The sequence below is a fragment of the Haliotis asinina genome, chromosome 8 (assembly GCF_037392515.1).
Source record: "Haliotis asinina isolate JCU_RB_2024 chromosome 8, JCU_Hal_asi_v2, whole genome shotgun sequence".
NCBI lineage: Eukaryota > Metazoa > Mollusca > Gastropoda > Lepetellida > Haliotidae > Haliotis > Haliotis asinina.
This window is the reverse complement of record NC_090287.1, coordinates 63,581,292-63,606,953: the sequence shown is the minus strand read 5'-3', so window position 1 is coordinate 63,606,953 and position 25,662 is coordinate 63,581,292. Positions and strand designations below refer to the sequence as shown.

Sequence of the window (25,662 nt, the reverse complement as noted above, 5' to 3'; positions counted from 1 at the left end):
GTGTGGAGTTGGCGAGGCTGTAGGACATGTACACTGTTACATCAGCCTTGAAATGGCATTGTGTCCATGGACTGACAAAGACCACCACCACCTGGTCACACAGCGAGTGACCGGTCGTTGACCCCGGAGGGGAGGACTAGGCTGACCACTGCAGTGGGACTTGATCTCCTGGGGCTAACAGGCCTATGGTGCCTGCGCATATGCTGCCTAGCTTCAGGTCATGCTTGATCCGACATCTTAAAACTTAACCTGGACTTAGCTCAGTCATCTGGGAAAGGATCATTGCTTTAATGACCACTGCATTTATCACCATTGTACTTTCATTGGTATCAACTTAAAACGTGACATTTGTGTTTATCACTACAACAAATAAAAAATGACTAATGTAAGTTTCTTCATGTTCATAGTGGAATATGCATAAATATGGTTGTTGCAATATCTTTTAAACTATACACATAATTCAGAATTCATATAACTCAGAAATATGAATACAAATTTGGAAAATATGATGTGTAATAACCTATGATTATCAGTACAAGGTATATCAGGTTTATTGGAAGTTGTGTATATGACAAGAGATTATTTCTGTCTTACATTTATTGTTCATTGTTTGAGAAGAACATCATTTTTTTCTGTAATGATAAAGTATTTATGATCTTCGGGACAAAAATATACATAGAGTGTCTTACATTTGAATATTTAGTGTGAAACATGAAATATAGTACAGTTTTCATGCTCAAGGACTGAGCCATAATCACGGGGACTTCCTCCTGAGGTAAAACAGGTATTTGGGAAAGCATTGAAAGCTATCCAGTGTCTGCGTTAGTGCGGAAACCTGCATTTTTTATGCAAAAACACGCAAACAATATTTTCGTGCATGTTTTGGATGCATAGATTCTGATCTACTTAATTTTAAAAAATACCTTAAATTTTGAAATGATGCAGGATTGTAGTGAATATTTCATGCACAAAAGATTTGAACGTCATATTTAAAATTTTGAAAACTGATATAGGTGTAACCTTGGTTACTTAGTGTATAGTTAGATATGATCACTGATCATAGTTGTTCATGGATGTGATCCTAAAAGTGTATTTGTGTATTCTCGTCATGTCAGTGGCAAGGAAAAAATATGCTCCCAATAAGATATGATGCTTATTGCATAGCATTCCGTGAAGGAACAGTGGCAGTGTTCTATAAACTACAAATATTATCACAGTAGGAATACACACACATATATATATATTCCTCATATAAATGATGTATATTAGAACAATGTCACAAATCTTAAGCAGTTTAATGACATGGATGCACTATGAGGACACTATGGTAATACACAGAATTCATTTTAAAATGTGAATATGTGGACATATTTGGCAAATTGTTTCAGGACTTCTGTTTGAGAAAACTGTTCAGAATTGTTCTTTTTTAGACTTTTTTAAAAAGTGTATCAATTTCTTGTACATGATTAAACATTTTATGTATGTTGTTAAGTGATTCTCTATATTTGCTGTACTTTATACAGGATATTACACAGTGTTGCTCATCATGTAAGACATTACACATTTCACAGAGATATTGTTCTATGTTTTTTTGAGAAGTGTGATCGATGAGTTTTGATATTACAATACAGCAAAGACTCAGCTATTATTCAGACAGTTGAATATAACAATGACAATGAAATATAATACTGATATGTGTTATTAAATGATCAGAATGTATGAGTTTTTGCAATTTTTGGAAAAAAGTACAAATCATGTAATATGTTTCAAATGTTTGCTCTAAGAAAATATCATTTAAAAACATTAAATTCAGAAACTTTGTAAGATTGATTTCTTTCACATGCAAACAATTTTTTTGAGTTGATATTTTTCCCAAGTGAAAAAGCATGTCATTAAGGACGCTTTCTACATGTCCAGTAAAAGTTTTCATGCTAAATCATTTAATGAGAGAGTGTTTGAAAAATCATTATAGTAAGAATAAAAGGATGAATTCTGCAAGATAAGGGATATATAATTATAGTAAAATCCATGAGGGGTGATCTCCGACAAGAGAAAGGAGACAATACAGAAGCCCCCCTCAAGCGCTCCCTCTCACAAAGGAGGGGGTCACCTGAGGATACAGCCTTGAGATGGGTGGGAAAGGTGGTGGACAGTGATTATGGAGGTGGGAGGGGGGTCTGCAACTGCCGGACACCATGGCTGCCACTGCCCAGGTTTAGGTGGGGTCATGTGAGGATAGCACTGCCTGAGTCCAGGTAGTGGGGTCAGTGCCAGGTCAGCTGGCTATTTATAGCCATCAGTGGGCAGTTATTCTGCTCTGACCAAGACATGACCCCGGCTCACCATAGCCTACCAATAATACAATATGTCCAAACCTCTCCGATCCAGCACGGTGGTTATGCATGTTTGTATGCACACTCTGCAATGTTGGACTGGGACAGGGTAGATGTTTGGATACATCACCGTCAGCTGATGGTATAAGCTTATAACACCTGGTGCCTGGAAGGAATATATGCTGTATTGTCACAGACTCAACAGGAAGCGAGACACCATTCTCAGAAGTTGAGGTAACTATGGAAAATACTCTGTGATTGGTTTCACATACAGCTTCCTCAGTTAAGAGGTGGGTGAAGAATATGTTGTATGTCTAAAAAAGTCACATAACATTATACTAGCTTTTCAGAAACTTTAGAATTCTTAAGAATGGTAAAAGAAAATGTTTGTTATGATTTTTACAGTATTTTGAGTTTGGGATGAACTCTGGGGAATGTTTTTCACAGAGTAACTATTGTGTTAAAATGTTGCCATAAACAATTTGTACTTTATAGGTACTTTTAAATTATGTTCATTATTGTGGTATACAGCAAGAAAATTCCAACAAAACTTACTTTTGTTTTTAAGTTTTCTTTATGCATTATCCCTAATATTATTTGTACATATTCATCCACTATATAGTATTACTGGAAGTACTCTTACAGGTATGTAATGAAACATATTCTTATATATGCAATTAATGCACAATCTTCAAATTAGGTTTCAATAAAACACCAGTCAAAAACTGTTCATACATTTCAGATATAGTAAGAATTGAAAAGAAAATGAAACTCTGCTTTCTGCCTTTTTATTACCAAACCTTTCCCCAATGTATAAAGGGACTATATACCATAAATTATATCGTTATTGAAGTGTGTTAGTGAGTGTGCCTTTACATAGCTTTTAGACATAATCCAGTATTATAATTGCATGGGTCTTCACATTGTTTATCCAAATTGAGAATCAAATTTAGGCACATGCTTAACAGTAAGGCTACCAAACCACCTCTCCTGTATGTTGTTGGTTATGAATGAATTGGGAATCAAATGTGTGATGATCTAAAGCATAACCACCTCTTCAGTAGTGATCTTGGATCAGCTGGGAATCAAACCTCAGTGTGATGAGCAAATGCTTAGCCACTTGACCACCCGCCCCCTCCAGTATGTTGTTAATTATCTTTGGGAAGACGTAGTCCTTACAATGAATATTACAGAATCGTGCTTTCATATTTCACTCTTATATTGATTCAGAAATATGGTTAACGGAAGCACATAGTGATTCCATGAAGAAACCCATGAATACAAGAACTGTAATGTCTTCAGGTTTTTCCAAGTGGCACGAGAGTTGGAGTGTTGATATGCAAACATTCTGTCTTCAGTATGACTGATCAAACAGCTTCATAAATGTTTTTAGTTCTCCAGCGAGTGCTCCTCAGCACAGTGCACTGTTTCAAGTGATGAAACTTGATGCTACCAGTAGAATCCAGATCAGTTGCATAATATTAACCCATAAACTGAAGATGTTAGATACGCAAACAACTCATACATTGTGATGTCAGTTGTCACTTGAAATATTGGAATAGCAACAAGCTGGTGGTATTGAGTCAGGTACACTGTAAGTATATGTATATTCCTAGGCACTGGCATCTACTCTTGCCTTTGTATTTACCTTTCACAGATAAAACAGTGTGTGCATGTGTGTTCATCAATCATGGGTTCCTAGTAGTTTTAAGAAGAATTTGTCACATGAGCTATCAATATGTCTTGCTGATATCTGTATCAAATACACAATGTGAAGTGTTCAATTTGTAGTTGTAGTATAGAGTGGTGTTTACCCTTCTAACTTTGTATGTTAGGAAGATACTCTCATTAGTGTGTATGGTGATACAACTGTTATCTACATGTTGACTACCATATGAGCTGGTCTGTCTGACTCCTGACAATGTGTCAGAATATGGGCTGGAGGACATCTTAGAGGAAACACTGTAATTACTGTCATCACGTAAGTTGATAATAGATAGCAATTACTGTCTCATGTACAGACACTTGTGTACAGACTCTGTGTGTGTGTGTGCGTGCGTTCGTGCGTGCGTGCATGCGTGCGCACGCACGCTGACAGGTGTGCTGGTCAAGTGGTGTGTGTATACCGACAGGTGTGGTTGTCAGGTGGTGCGTGCATGCATGAGTGTGTGTGCATGCGCTGACAGGTGTGATGGTCAAGGGGTGTGCGTGCATGTGTTCATGCGTGCGCGTACGCTGACAGATGTGGTGATCAGGTGGTGTGTGTGTGTGCACTAACAGGTGTGCTGATAAGGTTGTGTGTGTGTGTGGTGAGAGGTGTGGTGGTCAGGTGGTGTGTTTGTACTGACAGGTATGGTGGTTAGGTGGCGTGTGCGTGCGTCTGTGTGTGTGTGTAATGACAGGTGTGCTGTCAGGTGGTCTGTGCACTGACAGATGTCGTGGTCAGGTCGTTTGTGTGTGTGCAATGACTTGTGTTTTCGGTTCAGGTGGTGTGTGTGTGTAATGACAGGTGTGGTGGTCAGGTGGTGTGTGTGTGTACTGACAGGTATGGTGGTCAGGTGGTGGTGTGCGTGCATGCACGTGTGTGTGTGTGGTGACAGATGTGGTGATCAGGTGGTGTGTGTGTGTGTGCACTAACAGATGTGCTGATAAGGTTGTGTGTGTGTGTGGTGAGAGGTGTGGTGGTCATGTGGTGTGTGTGTACTGACAGGTATGGTGGTAAGGTGGCGTGTGTGTGCGTCTGTGTGTCTGTGTGTGTGTGTAATGACAGGTGTGCTGGTCAGGTGGTCTGTGCACTGACAGATGTCGTGGTCAGGTCGTTTGTGTGTGTGCAATGACAGGTGTGCTGATCAGGTGGTGTGTGTGTGTAATGACAGGTGTGGTAGTCAGGTGGTGTGTGTGTGTACTGACAGGTATGGTGGTCAGGTGGTGGTGTGCATGCGTGCATGCGTGTGTGTGCTGACAGGTATGGTGGTCAGGTGGTGTGTGTGTATACTGACAGATGTGCTGGTCAGGTTGTGTGTGCACTGACAGATGTGGTCAGGTGGTTTGTGTGTACTGACAGGTGTGGTGGTCAGGTGGTGTGTGTGTACCAATAGATGTGATGGTCAGGTGGTGTGTCTGTACTGACAGGTGTCAGGTGGAATAGCCCAGAAATGTTGACAAACAATGAATGTCATCCCAAATATTTTCCTTTTACTTGGATTCCAACTCAAAATGCTTCTTTGTCTCAAGAACCTTAATTAGATTTTCTGTCAGGTTTAATCAAGCTGAACATGAAATGTTTGCAAAATCCACATCAAACTGTCCTTAACTATATATCTCATTTTGTTGCTGAGAAATATAAAGTATTACAGATTATTTCTGTACTAGTAATCTGAGTCAAACCTTTTTTTTCAACCAATGTGGAGTGATGGCAGTTTACAAAAGTTGAGTGATATACTACTATCAGATAAGTCTGATGTCACTGTGACAACAGGCACTTGGTAATTTTCCTGGGTAGATTTCTTGCATTATCAGGTGTGAGGACTTATCTCAGGATTCAGCACTTTGTTTTTGAATGTGTAGAGTGAGAGTTGAGGAAATGTCTATGGGGAATGTGAGTTTTAACTGACCTCCAGGAAACATTCTGGTTCTGAAAAGTGACGAAGGTCACAATTCACAAAGTATTCCCAAGTTTTATTTCAAGGAAGGCACAGCAACCATCATGCTGTGATACTAAGATGAGCGCGATACTAAGATGTTTCTTCTAGACTGAACTCAGTCATGTCATATTTGTTTCTCCACATTGCTTGCATTTGTCAAGTTGAATCTAGGTCGATGTAACACGTGTTCTGATTGGACAGAAAAAAGGGAGATAAATCTGCTGCCATTTTCTGCCGCAAGGGTTTTTTTTGAGAACCGCGAAATATGGCCGTATTAGAACAGAGGTTCATAGGAAGATATGACAAGTAACCTCTGTGGGAAGAGAATGGTGTGTGTGCATGCTTGTGATGTAATTCATTGTCCATGAAATCATCAACAGGTTTGACACAATGAGCACATATCAATATAACCCTGCCATACAATGTACACATGACTTTCCAAATAATTTCCCACATGAACATGATGTTTGGTGTCCCCTGCTATGATGTTGCTGGAATATTGCTAAAAGCGGCATAAAACCATACTCACTTACTCCCAACCCTGTATAATGCAGACACAACACAATGTTTTTAGCCTATCACAAAATCAGACTTTTTACAAATTTCTGTGCTGTTGTGTAGTGATACTCCGAATTAACAATATACAACCCAAAAGATGTTCAAGAACATTTAGTTTCTGTAATACTTATTGAGTTAAGTAAATTGTGTCCCTCAATCGCCATCCAAAGTTGAATTATTCATGTGGATTTCAGTTTCCTGTTACCCTCAATTTAAGCGTCATTGTATCCGTACAACAGCTGCATATTGTTCTTCCAGTCTGAAGACCTTAATACCTTTAGAGTGTGTTTATTGATGTGATGTTGGCTGTGGCTTAGCAGTTGGTGCAGGTAAATCCAGGCATTATCAGTGTCCACGAACACCTTGTCCAGGAGACTCCAGCTGGACGCTGGTGGACACACCCACTCAGGCCTAGCACATGTCCTCTCATTAGTGTGAACCTTGTTAGACACAGGGGAAAATATACATGACAAGCTGAGATACGATCCATTATAAGCTGAAATACATGATATCATCTCAGCTCTTCGTGTGATATAGTTTTTTCCCACAAATTATCACACTTATTGTCGTCAGAGTGAATACATAATCTGTTTGCTTATTGAACTCTTGTTAGTAGATGTCCACTACCTGTCATCGGGAGATTAAGTGCACATAAACAGATGATATTATATGAGTGGCCATGTCACACTATGTTTATGACACAAGTGTTTAAATATTGTTATTTCACAAGTGAGAGAGGGGGATATACCCATATTTAATCATGAGTGTTGTAAACATAGTATGTCATGCACACAAATATAATATTCTGTTTATTACCAAAGTTGTTCAGCTGAAGAAAATAAACCCAAATCCACCCGTCATCGCCACACATAGAATGCAACATCACAGAAGAGTGGTGACGTCATGGCATTGTTCATGACATCATCTCACCATGAAAGTGATATTTTGCCCTAGGGCATTGCATGAAAATATTAATCCCCATATGTTCACCCTCCTAGGTAATAATATAGAGTATCACCACAAACAACAGCCAAAAAGTTATATTCTACTCAGAAAATGGGCTGAGATGGATGTTTGTAAACTGACCAGTAACTGTATTATTTGTAGAAATACATTTTTAAAATTATTTGGTAAGGAATTAATTTATTCCTTAGTACATGTATTTGATTTGCTAGTTGTTATATTTCTATTTTGTTTCATGATACATGAAACGTTGGCCTTGGCAGCTAACAGACTTTTACTTCCTGGTTCATTGACAATAGAATGTGAGGGTTGAATGAGCTGACTTTTGAAGATTTTTATTATTATAGGATATTTATATAGCACACATATCCATGCAACTAGTGCTTGCTCAAGGCGCGGGTATTTTTTCGGCATGTCATTGGATGTCAATCTCAAAGGCACATCATATTTGTCATTCTCAACTCCATTTGTAGTATACAACTCTTGCGGCCTCTAGACACACTGAGTTTACTGTGGCTTTCTCATCTTAACAAGAAAATGCTGTTTACTCTTTTCCGTTTACAGTAAGTATATTTTGGGATGAGATTGCTCATATAGTTATGAGTATAGAGATACCAGCATTGCTGTAACTGGATATGCAGTGAAAGTAGAACTGTGTGGAACATGTGCTTTATATGTAAACTTGCTGGTAAAGTGGCTTTCCGTGAAATATGTGGTTCATATGAAAATTTCACAGTTTGACTTTTGTGAAATAGTTTGTTTATATGTAAGCTTGCTGGTGTTGTGACAGTCAGTGAAATATGTTCTTGAGAGGTATGTAGAAGTTGGTTTTCAGGAATACGACAAAAATACTATGGATGTCAACTTTTTTATTGTTTACACAGCGTTTAGGGGCTATTCCTTGCCCTTTCGTCAGATAGGATCCCAGCCTTTGTATATCGTAGACTATCAGCCACTATTGTACACTCATCATCTTCTGTCGCTTGCCCACTGTAACAACACCATATCTACTCTTTTATATTTCATTCTCTTCCATCTTATTATCTGGTGTTTATTGTATATACATGCTTAAAATCATCACTCTGGCTTCATGTACATTGTTAGTATATATATCCTGTATAACTGTTAGCATCCTCCTGACAAAGGGGCTAAGAATTGCCAAGAAACATTGTGTAAACAATAAAGAAGTTGACATCCACAACATGTCTTTTTTCAGTGAAATAAGCCTTTCTACTGTATATTTGCTGGCACAGTGACTGTTAGTGAAAAATATGGTTCATATGGTTTGATTGCTGTTTAACGCTGTTCCAGCTAGTCCAGCTATATGGCAATGGATTTTCAAAAAATGAATCTGGACCAGACAATCTGGTGATCAACAGCAGGCGCATCAATCAATATTTAGGATACAATGACATGTATCAACCAAGTCAGCAAGCTTGACCATTCAGTCCCGTTAGTTGCCTCTATGATAAACATCGGTTACTGAAGATCAATTCCAACCCAGATCATCAATGGTGGTTCATTGGTAAGCTCGCTGAAGTTTTGGCATTCAGTGATGTAATTTAATCTTACCTAGTTTTGTTCATTTGAGTGTAATTTTCAGATTCCCTAGCCAAGAGAGTTATTACTCACAAATTTTGGTATTTTTTTCTGTCCTATCCTTCCCCTGAACCTCAGCTGATATAAAAGACCTGCCTTGAGTCTCCAGGGAAATCAGGTGCCATGATCCCTGTCAGTGGCCACCTCGACACAACACTGAAACAGCAGCAGTTGGTCGAGAAACTGCTGATCAATATTCTAACTGTAAACAGTGATAGTGTTGTAGCATGAGATTTCACAGTGTCTATGCCTGTAAGAGTTGCTTCCCTTGGTATGTTCAGCTCAGTCAGCGTTAGAATACATATTGTCAGTTACTCAAAGGTGGGTCCAGAGTGAGGATGCAGGGCTGAATGAATGCTGCACCCAGCAATATTCTAACTATATGGCTGCGACCTGTCTATAACTGAGTCTGTCCCAGACAGTCCAGTGATCAATAGCATGAGCATTGACCTACACATTTGTGATGTGATAACATGTATGATTCAGGACAGTGACAGTCTGATTTCAGATAGGCTTGTATATGTTGAGAGGAACCAACTTTACTTATATTCTGTAGTGGAAATATAGGTTATGATTCGGACTCTTAGGTCCAATGCTTTGTCCAAATGACCAAAGAGTGAGTTGAGTTTTATGCTGCTTTATTCCATCAACATTACAGTGTACCCATGCAGGGATTTGAACCCAGATCTTTGACATGATGAGCAAATGCTTTAACCACTAGGCTACTCTACCACCCCATATGACCAAAGAGGTAGATACTGTCAGTGTCATCAAATTTTCTGTAACACAATGTAAGATATCGATAGTAGAAAAAGCAAAGATGTAATCTCTTGAGTAATGTCAGAATGTATTCACTGGTGTCATGTTCAGAACTATAGCAACCACTATAGTTAGTCTGATTGAAACTGTAAAGTGTCTGTATGGCTTCGTATCAGTCAGTGACCTAAGCTGACCATTCTCGGCCTCCAGCTAGATTAGCAATGACCTAAGGGGTTTTAGTAGTAATGCTTAGGTCATCCTCCTTGGACATGTAGTATTGACCTATTGTCCTGTATACTTCAGGTGTAGGAGGAACTCAAGGATGTGCTATGTGATGCCCTACCTGTAACTGCTTTCTGTGTATTAGCTGTGTTTGGCACAGCAAACTCACAAAGGGATACAGACTGTTATGCCCTACCTGTGTAATTACCTTCTGTGTATTGCCTGTGACACAAGGCAGCAGACTCACCAGGGGATACAGACTGAAATGCCCTACCTGTGTAATTACTCTCTGTGTATTTACTGGCTGTGACACACAGCAGAAGATAACTATCCATGGAGAGATTTCTTTGATAATTGTCTTACTAGACTTGAAGATGATCTCTTGTATCATCTTTGAAAACGTATGTCAAAACTGGTGTAAAGATACATTGTGAACAGTTTTATTCCAAAATGTAAGAATGGTCAGAGGAACAATTTGTCTGTCTTTCTTGTTTCATTGATTGTGATGTTTTGTTGATTCTTGGTTGTTCGTTGATTTCAGATTGTGGGACCTGCATCTCTATGTCAACATGATCATCCGCCGGTCTGCCAGCAGAGAATGCACATAGGTCCCCTCGCAACACTATGCCTCCTCCAAAGAAACCAAAATCAGGGCCTACATCTGCTGAGCAGTTTTTATCCAAAGAGGAGCTTTCCAAACTCACCAAGGATGAGTTGGCGACGGCAGCATCCACCCCGGCAGCAACACCACCGACATCATCTGGGGAGGATGAAACACCAACCAAGTCTAAGCATGGTAGGGAGGGGGTGTCCAAAAAACTGGCCCATGACAATAAGGGACATGTTCATATTTTGAAAGAACTTTGTGCAAAACGTGATGAATCTGTTAAAGTGGAATACCTCCCTGAGACCTCCCTTCCTGCAAGAAAAGGGAAATCTCCACCCCACAATGCAGAACACCTAGACAACCCCAGACCTGACAAGAATGCCACGGCAGCTAGCTCAGCCTCAGGAAGGGCCCAAAGGGAAAAGAACTTACATGATACCCTTTCTCTCAAAATGCCCGGCAAAAACATGCCACCTTTTGGTCATGTTTTGGCGTCCAAAACTACTGAGGGGCATTATATTCAGGTTCTTGAACGTCAGGGTCAGCAACTTGTCTCAGAGACAGTCATCACTCAGGTGCAGCACCAGCAGCAGCAGCAGCAGCATCCTCAGCAGCAGCAGCAGCAGCAGCCAAATGTTGTCCCTGCATTCTGTCAGTCGATGATCCAACTACCTCCTTCTAATACCTCATTGACCAGATCGTGTACCTCGACTACATTTTCAGGGGCAAGTGCTCTAGTGAATCAGCTACCTCCGTACCTACAGGATAACAGTTCAGTGTGTTCGCCTCACAGCCAGACCACGACCTCCGAGCCTTATGACTTGTCTCTCAAGAAGGTTGGCGCTCCGTTTGGCCGTGGGGTGGACGATCACCTCAAATACCACCCAGAGATCAGCCCCAGCAGTACCGGCAACTTGCCGGCCGCCTTTATGGCTTTTGCAGCTACAGGGCAGCAGCATTCTGCTCTGGGCGACCATGATAAACTTCTTTTGACCTCAACAGGTCGTTACCTCAATAACACTCAAGGGATTTCAACAAAATGTACCTCAGATACAACTCAGTTTCTTCAGGGTGAAGGGATCCCAGGACTAAAGAGCACCATGCTCACTCAGGTGACCCCCAATGTGATGAGCATCCTAACAGGGGGCAAGCCAACTGTCCTGCTAAGCGACCAGGTCCAGGCGTTTCCCGTGGCTCCGCTCTCGCGGTCATCCGTCTCCACAGACAGCGGCATTTCTGGCAAGGAAAGTCTACCTGGTAGTCCTTTAGGGTAAGCCATCTTTCCTTTCCTCAGTTAGCCATTTTTCACACCATGTGGATAGTCTGCTGTAGTCTTCTAGATCATCCTTCTATCGGTACTTCATCTACACAGTCCACTGTAGTGTTCTATGTAAGCTCCCTTTCTGCACCTCATCTGTTGGTCTGTACAGTCCACTGTAGTCATCAAAATAAGGCCCCTTTCTGTACTTCACCTTACAGCCCATTGTAGTCTTCTAGATAAGCCCTCTGTTGGTATTTCATCTGTACAGTCCACAGTAGTCTTCCAGACAAGCCCTTTTTCCATAGTTCATCTGTACAGTCCACAGTAGTCTTCCAGACAAGCCCTTTTTCCATAGTTCATCTGTACAGTCCACAGTAGTCTTCCAGACAAGCCCTTTTTCCATAGTTCATCTGTACAGTCCACAGTAGTCTTCCAGACAAGCCCTTTTTCCATAGTTCATCTGTACAGTCCACAGTAGTCTTCCAGACAAACCCTTTTTCCATAGTTCATCTGTACAGTCCACAGTAGTCTTCCAGACAAACCCTTTTTCCATAGTTCATCTGTACCTTCCATGGTAGTCTTCCAGATAAACTGTGTTCCTATATTTGTCTTACAGTCCATTGTAGTCTTTTAGATAAGCCCTCTTTTGGTACTTCACCTGCACAGCCCACCCTTGTTTTCTAGGTAAATCATTCCTCCTCTCTTCATCGGTTCTATAGTTTTTCTTTTCTTCATCTGCGGAGTGTGGTCTTTGTTCACCACACCAGGCATCATCTTTCATTCATCTGCTTAGTAGTCTTGTGTAGTCTCTGGCTTTCTTCCCTTCACCTCTGTGTGTAGTCCAGGGTGACTAGTTATGTCAGGTTACAGTTGTGCAACACTCAATACTATTCACAAGCAAACTATGGTCAAGAGGAAAAGTTCAAATTTCTCTTTGGCTGAGCTTGCTACTTAAGACATCCTGGACCACACATACTGCTTCATTTACAGCTGTTTACATAAAATGTTTGAGGAACTAATTCTCTTGGTTGAACCATCATGCAGCAAATAAACGTTAAAAGACCCAACCTGACTGGATTGGAGCAACTGGATGGGCCCTGTTAACTCAGAGCCCATTTAGAATAGATGATTATCCAGAAATAACACATGTATTATTTTATTGAAAACAAAATAGTTAAGACTGATTTTTATAATTTGTTTTGGTTTGATCTTAGTTTTCGATAACCGAGCTGCAGCATAGTGTGAAGTGCTGAGGGGATAACTTGCATGATTATCTCCCTTATCAACCTTCAAAGGTTAAGTTTAATGATAGCAACCTGTCATTCATCAGTCAAAGATGAGACCACATGTAGGATTGTTTACTACTGGTTGTCAGATTTTATAACTTTTAAGGGTACTAATTCTCTCACTGAATGCTTATCTCCCATATCAGCCTTAAAATCTGTTGATGGCAACATATACTTTGCAGCTGTAGAAGGTATTTTTCTGGTGCTTTGAACAAATACTCTTAAGAAGCTTTATGTATGCTGAAACAGTAAAACTAACACATCACTGAATGCAGTTACATGTTTATTTTTCTCTGCATGTATAATTGTATAATTCAGTATTCTTATCTTTTGTAATTTCATTCTGTGTTGTAACTTTCTTCATCGAGATCACTCCACATCATGAATAAATGGCTATACAACATGTGTGCCTTTGTTATTTCTTTAACAGAATATTGCAAAGCATGGCTACTGAAGCTGATTGTCATTCCTATTTAGTGTCTCCTCGGAATGTCAGACCATGCACTCAATGACCTCTAATACAAAATGTAATCAATCAGTTTAAATGACATTAAATGTAAATTCAAAGCAATGGTTTGCAATATGCTCAGTTCATCATATTACAGTGTTGTTATTGTTCCAGTGGATGTTATGATACAACAAGTATATTGGGATGGGTTGCATATCTAGTTTGGACATAATCGCCAGCTATTAAATGAGACAGACGTCATCTTCAACCTTGTTTCTCAGCTTTCTATGAAAATATCTGAGAATAACTATAGCCAATGTTACAAATGAAAAAGAACATTCTAAGAAAGTGTCTATAGAACCAGATCACGTTTTCTAGAGTTTTGACTTCAGTTAAAGTTTTCACTCATATTTGAGAAAAAAAGCATTTCCCACAATGTACTGAAATTGAAATTAAACTTAGACATAGAAGACATTTAGAGTTTGGTGGATAGATTACTTACGTTGTTTGGGCTTTTTTGTTTTAAAAATGCTGTTGAGTTAAAAATTCAGTTGTCTCAAATCATCAAACTTAGGTTTTATATTCAAGTAAAAACTTAAGTTTGTTTCGAGAAATTGGGACCAGAAACTTTGCTGAATATATTAACTGTGAAAATGTTCCCCAAGGTCTTGTGTCATTTTGCAGTCAGTAGTATACATGTCCTTGGCTCTGCTTCTCTAGCTTGCTTTCTCCTGCTGAATGGTGTGGTGCACAATAATGATTGATCAAACAAACAACATGACTGAGCATTTATGAGAAATTACTGATACCAATTTCTAATGTTGTTTGTAATTGTAAAGTATGAAATAGTTGTTATTCTTGTCGGACATCAAATTGTGCATCACACCATGTCTACAGTAGCACCAGCTGCCCAACTTGTGGAAAGGTAAGTGCTTTATTGTGCTTATCTGTGCTTATCTGTGCTTACCTGTGCTTACATCAGGTATACATCTTGGTTTTATCATTAAATGTTCCTCCACGTTATCATAGTGATATTGAATAATGTTAAGCTTGTATTGATGAAAGAAAATGCTCAGGCATGTGTTATGATATTGCTGCCATGATATTCTTCCCTAGATCACCTCCAACCACATAGTAATGTATGACAAGGGGTGTAAATATTCTTGATAATTGGCCTCCTAATGCCCACACAGGTGAAGGCAGGTGACAGACAGGTGGGTTATTCCTAGATGCAAGTTTTGTCTCCTGTCATGTCTGGCTTAGTGCCAGGAGACCTGCACAAGATAATGAAATGTCCCAATGATGGTCAGATACTTGACACTCACATTTCCCCCATGCTGACCTTAAGATGACCTCACAATGACCTCAGCTAAGTTGTCTTCAAACAGTGTATGAGGTGGTTTATGACCTCGTATCACCTTCCACAATGTTAACTGTTTACATTGTTATAGAAGTACATGGTCCAGTGTGATGTACAGAGCTTGTTAATAAAGGTGTTGAGGTTAAGGTGGATGCGCTGGAGATTAGTCATTTTTCCTGACTTAGTCAACATCCAACAAAAGGGAATAAAAATAATATTCCAGCATTATTTATGGACATGCTTTAATGTAAATATATTAAAAAATGCATCTTACTTATTCTTTTGACAACTGAACTGTTAGTTACATGATGAAAAGATAACAAATGTAAAACCAATCTCATTGAGTAATAACAGTAGTAAGACTTATACAGCACTGAACTCAACTCTGGACAGGCCATGCTCTGAGCCATACAAAGATGTATTTGTGTTACATCTGCTTTTGATTGCCCACTCAAACCTTTAGCCTGAAGTTGAAATGTTTAATATCATTGTTATGCTATCTTGCTAAACTTATTTTTGTGCATGGATAACCTTTCTATCAACATTTTGAATTCTATGCTAGAAGACACTGATTGATAAAAAATGCAAAAATGTTCCTGTGTGACATATGTTTCAGTTATGACATAATGAGGGAATAGGGGAGCTCGGGCAGGTTATTCTGAATACATTTTCTCCTGACCAGCATGGTTACATTGTTCCTTACATTTATGTTAATTTGTAGTTGATTGCTCAGGGACTTCCTACCACCTTGACACTGTGACTTTCAGAATAGTACATGCTTGTGGCTTAGAACTCCTAGACATTGTTCAAGACTATTTTCATCTTCCAATTCCATGGTTTTTAAATATATGGCAAGTTTTCAAAAGTAAAACAAAGACTCTCGAGGACTTTGGTTGTTCTTCTGCTGAAGGAGAGTAGCATGTGTGGTTTTACTCTAGGCATCTGTATTTGTTTACTGTGTCCCAGATCAGCAGTCAGTGGGTATCAGGTAGGATGAAATGGTAATGTGAGTATAACTTTCCCTTCTCACCAGAAGATGAAAATGATGTGACAATGATCTCGGACCAGGAAAACAAAATGTTAAGTAGCTGGTTCTTGGCACTGTATACATAGTGGTAACCTAATCGGTATCAGTGGAAGCGTGGTGATTGTAATAAGTATATCTAGGACATTTGCCAAGGGAAAATGGTGTAACATCCAGACACCCTCAGGTAATATAACTGACAACAGCTACTGGTATCTTCAAAAGAGATATGGTCAAGGGGAGGTAACTCTTCATTTCATGTTGATTTTATGAAGCACTTGTCTGAACTCGAGGATATTTGTGTGTAAGCATTAGTCTGTGTCCAGCACATTTCAGTCTACAAACCAACGAACATTTCTTCACTTTCATTAATTGTATGTATTGTTTTCTGTCAATTTTAGTCATGTGGTTTGTGTATATATAGAGCAGAGCATACCAAAGTTACAGAGTGAACAGACTTTTTACATTGACTTACTACAGACTTGTGGAAAAAGTCAACAACTCTTTCATGAGGAGAATATTGCATTTATTTCACGGAGTTGCCCTTGTATGTTTTTGTGTTTGTAGACAACCCTATACACCTGAAAGTGTGAAGTTTATGTTTGCTGGTGTGGAATACATTTTGAGTACACCGTACGATATCAGGAGCTATGATTCCCTTGAGTTGGATGCTTATATTATTTTGTATAATGTTAAAGAATTATTTAGTTAGTTACAATGAAGTATTCAGCCATGGGGTTGCAGGTTCATTAACGGGACAAAGTATTGATTGAGGTTTAAAAAGGGAGGTAACTGTGTGTGCCTTGTAGCTCAGGAAGGATGACAGAAAAATGTTGGATTTTCCGATGAAAAGGACGCTTACTTGTGGACTATTTAACATGCCATTACTGTTCTTTTGCCACTGCTGTGCAGCAGGGTGCTGATGATGTGACTAACACTGTAGTACATTTGATTATCATATGTAAACGGTTTATCTGATTCACTAATCACCATACTACTTACTGTTGTACAGTATGGTTGATATCATTGCTGTTGTACAGTATGGTTGATATCATTGCTGTTGTACAGTATGGTTGATATCATTGCTGTTGTACAGTATGGTTGATATCATTGCTGTTGTACAGTATGGTTGATATCATTGCTGTTGTACAGTATGATATGTTGCACATTCATCCACAGTTTAGGAAAATCTTATAGTGACCCTGTTGTTCAGCACGATTACAATAATTCAATGTTGTATAACAATATTTTTACACTCCTATTCAACAATGTGATTGCTACTAAACTAAACACTTTCATACAACCTGAATCATCACATCATCAATGTTGTACAACGTGTTTATCTGACTTCAACATTGTACAGCAGGGTAATACCATACTGTTTACTGTACAACAATGTGATTACCTTTTTTGACAATTTGTACAATGGATTTGCATTTCTTTTAACACTTTTGTACACTGTAAATGTTCCTGGGAGATATTGCAGTGAAACAAGTAAATCTTTGTGTGAATTTCTGCTTCTCCCTAATTATATTTCTAGGATTGGCAGCTCCATACTATGATCAATCACTCATTCACTCTTTTACCGTATTATTCACATATGTAATATATATTTGGTTTCTCCTGTTTATGAACTGAAACCTTTTAATGAGTGTTCACAGCTGTTGCTGAAATTACTGGCATAATTCCAAACTGGTTATTATGTTCAGAGATATATAATAAAACATGGAATAAGTTTGTTTTGATTGAAAGTGTATGGAATTTGGATACTGAAGAGGCATCTAATAGTATGAAGTTGATTGGAAATAAGAATATCATATGCTATAGCCCCAAGACCAAATATGTCTAGCTTGAACAATTAATGCTGGTTTGCCTCCTGTTCCTGAGAGAAAAATCTTTAAGAAGTAGCGACACTCCGGCTGTCCGCATCACCACATGTCCCGCAGTGTACAGTCAACTTGCTGACTAATAAGGCGGTGTTAGACAGCAAGTTGGTGTAATGGAAGTGGTTGCTGTGCCGAGAGGCAAGGTTGACTAGACACTAGGCACACACTTCAACTTACCCGATCACACAGCCGCCGAGGTTGTTGCTACACGGTAACTGTGTATTGATCTCTGTCCCAGCAAGTGCAGTCTAGCTGCGAGTGAATGTGGAGACAAGTCACGCAGATATACATGTATCACATCTGCCTATAGGGGCTTGCTGCACTTGCCAGCTTCGTCTGGTGACGCAGCAAGCGGGAATTAATAGCCGATATGACACTTCTTAGGCTCGTCTATTGACAACAGATAGTCTGTAACCTCTCAGAAAGTCAAAAGGCTATGGGAATCAATTTCAGTGTTGAAAATAGTTAATATCACAAAAAAGGGGAAAATGCTCAAAGGTTTTGTGTTTTCTTTTGTTGCAGACACAGTATGTAGGGCAAAGTATCTGTCGTCTCGTCTCGTGGCATCAAATATAGTTGTACACGGTTATGAAGCTTTTTACTCTGTATTATGAAAGGCTACAGTATCTGACATCAATGGCAGGCTGAAGTCTTGGTGTACTTCTCCATTCATACAAGTCTGAATAGAGCTTCTTTATCCACAGCCTACTTCTAGTATTGCAGGTTATTTGTAGCTTGTTACCTTTAGAGACGGTTTGAGGTTTAATTCAGATAAGGTGAAGTTATTTTGAATTTAGTTCTCTGGAACTGGAGTGGATGACGTCAGTCTTTGATTGAATGCTGCTACAAGCAGACACACACACCTTCATATCTCCACTGAGCTGCTTTAAAGTGTTCTGCAATGCATTTCCTGATGACTCTCCTTTTAGAAGAGTTTTTAATAAAGAAATAGGTTAGTTTATATGGTATCTTGCGGAGGTGGGCATGGCATGGATTTCTTGAATGTTTCATATGTTGTTTGACATTACATGGTGCAACCGTTTATGTCCTTTATTGGAGGCATGTTCAGGATGAAGAATTATGATGGAACTCCTTCTTTTGTACTTTATGTCAATTAAAAGCATAAGGTCTTCATGAGAAAGTACTTTGAAATGTGTGCCATTATTTAGCGTCTTTAATCCATGGAAATGAGAAGACTTGTGCTAAAGAATGTATGTTGGCTGATGAAGTTCATCTATTCCTGACATGGAATTAAAGAAGACTTTTGAAAGATGGAATAAGGGAGTGACTGCTGACAGCATTTACATGTCCTCTATAAAACTTGTAGTAAAGAGGCAATTCTGATGCCGAGTTGGAACATACGATTCTTGTCTGGAGTTGCCTCCCTTGATACTGGTTGAAGCCACCTTTTTGACATGACAAGTCTGTGAGTATAAGAAGCTGATGTGGTGTAATATAGTATGAGTAGTGTAGGAAGCTTATTTCATGTCACCTTCTTGTGAATAGAGTGGCCGACAGAAAGGATATTTTGTTTGATCCATCTCTTTGACTTTTGCAAGTCACTTTGACACATAAGTCAAGCATATTAAGCGTGAAAGCTGATTGAAAGTTCCTTTGTGAAACTTTAAGGTCACCTGTTCGGAGATACACGAGAACAATTCTGTCATGTTTGGACATGGCCTAGATGAGGACTGTTGTAACATTCAGAACAGAGTAAAGCAAGTAGACAAGATTTGCATAGTGTTGAATTTGAGCATTATAGTTAATGTATTGTTCATGATCAATAAAAAATTTAGATTTATCACTGGAACGAGATGGTAGTGCTAGTTTTAGATAAGGGAAATTGTCACATATGTGGCTGGCAGCATCTGGTTCTAAAACAGTATAAAATGCAAGTCTGTCAGGGCTGAATATTCCTTCTGAAATCAGGTGAAATTAATTCACTTTTCCTCCCAAAAATACAGATTTTGTGTTCAGGTGAGGGGGAAGGAAAGACAACCTCATGAATCTATTTCATCTGTAAGATGGTAAAGTGAAGTCTTCAGAACTAAAGCGTGATTCGATATCTGTCAAACCCTCTCAAATCCCAGCCCTCAAGTGAAGCACCTTCTGTGATGTCTTCAGCACATCGAGGGTTAACTAGTTCTTGTGCATATGCTCTCTGCTTAGCATCACTGGCTCCTATAAACTTTTAGCAAATCAAAAAAGTTTACTTAATGCAACTTTTAGACATAATGTAAAGTGTCTGATTGGACATTAATGCAAATGTTGTCATTGGCGGTGTGTGCCGAGATGGCTGTCTCACTAGGCTTGGACAATCAATGGTGTCTAGTCACCTTGTAACTAATCGAGACGGATATACCAGTAGCTCGCTCTTGTCTGAAGAATATTCACCGTAAGCAAGATGACATTTTTCGACACTTGCGTCTCGTCGCCAATATATAAATTACTTTGATGTTAGCTTGATTGGTCTGTGAATGTCGATTCTCAAAATGTTAACCTTTGTCAAGATGAAGACGATAACTCGATCGTGTTGTTACGTTTTGTCTGTGCACATGTATGCAAACTTACTTAAGTGATAATTCTGGACTGGCTCGCCACAAACCTTTCTAAACAACAGCTATATGGCAGGCTCTAAAGGTCACTTTGTTGCAGATTTGTTGAATGCAGAAGTCACATGTATTTGTCCATCTTTTGCATGTAATTTCCCAACTACTGTTAGATGTAATAAGACTTGCTGAATATTTTGTTCAACAAATATGGCCGTCTTGAAAACCTCATCTGATCTTTAAGTCTCTAGTAATGACATGTCACAAAAAAAACATGAAAACGAGTAAATTAGCAAACTCTGAAAACTGATGGTATCATTAGCTTAACATTTTACTGATGTTTTAATGTTCTGGGTGACCTTTTGTAAATTGTCTTAATTTTCTTTGGAGACATTCAAAAAGGGTATGTAATTATTTCAGAACAGTCTGTCGGTAGAACATTTCCTGATCATTAATCAATTTCTGAAATATGCTGTTGAGGTCCTGCTGGGGCCAGAACTGTGTTGCTGTTGCTGTAGTCATTCCATAAGGGAACGAGTACGGTTTTACTCCGTGTTTATCAATATTCCAGTAATATCATGTTGGGGAGGGGTGGAGTTTCACCAGGAAAATAGCTGTACTCATTGTAGCCATTTGGGGGAATTAAACCTGGGCTTTCATTGTGATGGGCGAACGCTTTAACCACAAGCCTATACTAATGCCCATGTGGTCAGTATTAAGAAACATGCCATGTCTTTATGATGAACACTTGACCTTTTTGAATGATACAAATTCATCAGTGTTTGCTTAATTCATGCAAAATGAATCATTTTGTGGTTTAGCATATTTTCAATATATTGTTCTTGACTATGCTGCCATTGTTACGATGTGTAGCATGACCTGTGAATTTTGCTTTGTTACTAGTATCATTTAAAAAACATTATGCTTTCTTGAAGTAATCATAATTTACCATCTAAATACATGAAAATTACATCAAATTCATTTGATTTTTTATCGTTGTTGAAGGTTTGATCCGGTCATTTGGATTATGTCATGTTTCCCAACATTTTGTCTGACACAGACAATTGAAGATGGTAATCTTTTGGCATTGGCAGCCTGAGAATCAATTACTGATTCTAGTTGTGGTTTCCTCCTTAACATCACTGAAGTCTTTCTTTGTTGGTCAGACTGAGTGAGTGAGTATGGATTTATGCTGCTTTTAGCAATACTGCAGCAACAACATGGCAGGGGACACCAGAAATGGGTTTCACAAATTGTACCCAAGTAGGAGTCAAACCCGGGTCTTCAGCATGTAAGCTAGTGTTTTTACCACTAAGTACCCCACCACCCCTTTCTTCGTCAGAGGGGCACTGTAATTCTCTCTGCAGAGTCGTGGCCCTTACATGCACCAGAATCTTATGATCATGCCTTTAAATCCCTGTTCATACAGATTCCTGGTTTCTCTTTGTGATACCGGGTTGTGGGTTTCACTACAGTAGTACCTGGCCAAGAGAAGGATCGTTTAGAGTCTCCCTCCAATATGCAACTTTTACATGGTGATTTTACAGGAATCATTCTATCGTTTATTAAATTATTAGTTGTGTAGAGATGCATATTATAGGAAATATGGTATTTTGCACTTGCACTATATGCAGCAAGCATATAGTTACATATTGAACAGCTTGCATACAGTGGGGTCTGTACATACAGATGGGCTTGGACAACTGACACAGAAAACATCTGCATTTTAGAAATAATATGTGCATATTATAAATCAACCTTTTAGTACTTTAAGTTCATTTGGTATACAGTGACTGTATGTAGAAGTTGGTTGTCGACAAATCAGTACAACCTCTGTCAGTAGGATCCTATTGTTTTCAGTGAAATGCTGCCTGTGTGAATATTGTATAAACTTTGTCTATATGGACATTATATTTGTAATAAATCCAAGCAATCTCGACATTGTCTTGACAGAAACCACTGGCAATAGGGTCTTATTATTTTTAGTGAAACCCTGTCAGTCTTGACATTGTTTATATCAGGAAATCTTGTCAATATGGACATGGTGTTTACAGTGAAACCCTATCACTGAAGACATTGTAGTAAAACCCTGTCAGGCAAGACATTGTTTTTACAGTGAGACTCTTTCAGACCAGGATTCCTATCAGTCAGTCCGCCCAATGAAATCACCCAGAATAAGAAAGTTTTACTACAGTCACTGGAACTACTAGATGTACCAGGCAGTGCCACTGAGGTTTCCTGAATGGGAGGGTTTATGTCTGTTGGACAACATATTACACCTACCATAATTAGAATTAAGAACTATTATTTCATGTAATTTTACATATTTCATAGACAGAATATCAGTGGGAGTATTCTCCTGACTATAATGCGAAACAACTGAAGCTGGGAACATCGGACCCTGTGTTAGAAAGTCTATTACAAGCTCTCAACACTTGGAATACTAATAGTGCTTAATAACTACATTTATCCAATATAACATGAATCTAAAAACATCCTGCAGTAATTGAAAACGCCATTTCTGAAGTTTCTGTAAGCTGTCACTGAAAAATTATTTTCAGGAGGAAATGTATCTAATGCAAAAATGAATTGATCATAGTTGACCAGGTTCAGTGTGTAGCTGGCCTGCTGTTAAATAATGGTTAAGTAAGTGACATGGCTGTTTAAGTTGCGTAACTTATACCCAGATTTGTCTGAGGGAGATTGATCCTCTAGGCTGGCCATTTATACATTTGCTAGGACAGGAAGGGAAAAAAAAGGCCTGTCTGGATTTCTGTGCAAGAGTCTAGCAGTATGAGTGCAGTTAGAGTGTCTGGCTTGCCAGCAGCCCATTATTGCAGGAGTTAACCTTGTGTCATCCTGGAGCAAAGGGGTGGTCTGGACCTGGTGCTGACCGTCTGCTGCTGGACTCCAGTTGACAAACTACTGGTCAGTAAGGGTTCCAACACTTGGGGTTCTCCAGCAGACCAAGTGACCACAGTGCTGAGCAGCTCTACATACAAGCCTCATTATAACGCTTTGTCCGGCTGAGGCCAGGTGAAGGAGCTCCTTGCTGTTACAACATTGCGGAATTCTGTGCTAGGAAATGATTTGTGCACATCCTGTTTTTGTTTAAGGTTTTTCCTCGACTTGCCTCATTATACCGCTCTAGCCTCCCATTGTCTGGCTACTGCACAATCGTGTCTAGTTAGGACAAGGGGACTGTCTACTGTAGGAGATACCCCAAGTGGCAGGCTGCAAGCTTGGGTGACTGAAGTTTAGGGAGTGGCTCTCGGCGCAGTCAGTGCACGTGGTGTTGTCTGCACACCATGCGCATGCATGCTGAGGTTCAACTTAACTCGCAGCCAGTTTCGTCTGCCTGAACGTGTCTGGGTTATTATCACGACATAACACAGTGTCCCCTCTGTCCACTCACCATCCATACTGGAACACCCACCTTGGAGGAGAAGTCTGTGACATGTGCACTGTGCAGCTTCAGCCCACCCTGCTGTTCATCTACCCATCGAGGAACTAAGGGATGGGATGGCTGCAGCCGCTATTCAGGATGAGGATTTTGAACATGCTTTGTCTATCCTGAAACTCTTAACAGAAAAACAAGGGTAGGTACCCTTCTATTATTACATCAGCGTGGCCGAGCTATAAATAGATGGTCAATCCACATGGCTGATAGAGCTTGTCCCTTGCTATTACATAATGCATCACAAACCGTTGTTGCAGGTCAGTCAGGCTTAAATGTGACTGTACATAGGGATATCATTGGGCCACAAAGGCAGTATGGGAATATAATAATGGCTTTTTTTATAAGAGCATTAGAGTAATATTATGGCTTTGCAAGAGGTTACAGATTCTGGAGGATTAGTGCATTGTCTGGGTTGTTGAATTAAGTTGATTTAAACCGAGGCAGAAATACTGAGCGTCTTTCCAGAAGCGAGACATAATACTATACATTAATAATCAGGCACCATTTCCACACATTATTGGGAGTGATAATTGTACTGGATCATACCAAGGCATCACAAAGTTGAATGTTTATCCTGTTGTTAATCAAGCTACACTAAAATGCTAAATTTCTTTGAATGTTGGATGTTTAGTCATTGGAGCAGCTTTCAAATAAAAAAGGTTTTGCGCTCAAGTCTGCTGAGTTTTGTGAAAATGGAGGTCATTCAGGGAAATGTTGAACATGATGAGTGTTTCATATGTACGTTGATGTCAGTAACAATGGATGCCAGTACCTGACTCAGGTATCACATGTTTGAGATTATTCAAGCGACTTGTGTATGGATATGATACTGGTATATAATGAGGGTTGTATGGCAGAGAATTTTCATTTTGTGATATTTTATGATGTGCATTGCAATATACTGCAAGAAGTTTTTGTTAAAAAAGCTATTGATATTCTAGTTAATGCTTGATCTGTAAGGCAAAAGCACTACAAAATAACTATGCTTGATTAAGCTTTAATGAAAACTTTTGTCATTACAAATGAAAATGTAGAGTATATTTGGCATAGATGAAACAAGGAAAAGAACAGTTTAACATCAACACAGTGGTTTACAGGTTTGAACTAGTTTCACCACTCTAAAAAAACCCTTTGATTTCAGACAGCAACTTGACCTGGTCAGGACATAGCAGAGATCACTAGTCACTGATTTATAACATTCATATCCAAAACATTGCGAAACACTTGAACAAAAATTAAGAACATACCTTCAAATCAAACTTAACCTGAAGAAAATGCTATGAAGTTTTCAGAATGCAAGTCAGAATACCAGTTTTCGATCAGCGTATCGCAAAGTGTATAGTTTTCATGTCTGAACCAGTAAATATCGGTAGACCGTATATGTAGTGGTACGTAATAATGATAGGATACATATGTAGATCTCATATTTATATAGTTATCATTAACACTGATGCATTTATTTCTTTGATCTTTATTAATGGTTTCGTATTGTACTTGATACTGTTGGTTGGTGAGATGCTTGTTTCCACAAAACGAATGACATTGCCCTATGGAGATATACATGTCATAGCATCATATTGTTTGCAGGAATCACAAATGACAACTTCAGCTTGTATTTATAACAGACCTGTAATACTCATGAAATCATTTAGGTGGTGACAATGATATGTGCGGTAAAAGTAATATGGATAATACAATCATTA

General features: G+C 39.1%; 1 protein-coding gene across 3 annotated transcripts in view; it reads left to right on the top strand.

Annotated features, from left to right (window-relative positions):
* LOC137293891 (estrogen receptor-like) overlaps positions 1-25,662 on the top strand; it is a 136,572-nt gene that overhangs the window by 48,112 nt on the left and 62,798 nt on the right. For all 3 annotated transcript variants that reach the window (XM_067824684.1, XM_067824683.1, XM_067824685.1), the window contains exon 3: positions 10,620-11,955. In XM_067824684.1, the coding sequence (XP_067680785.1) occupies positions 10,703-11,955 (1,253 nt within the window). In that variant the 5' untranslated portion in view covers positions 10,620-10,702. The remainder of the gene's footprint in view (positions 1-10,619; positions 11,956-25,662) is intronic.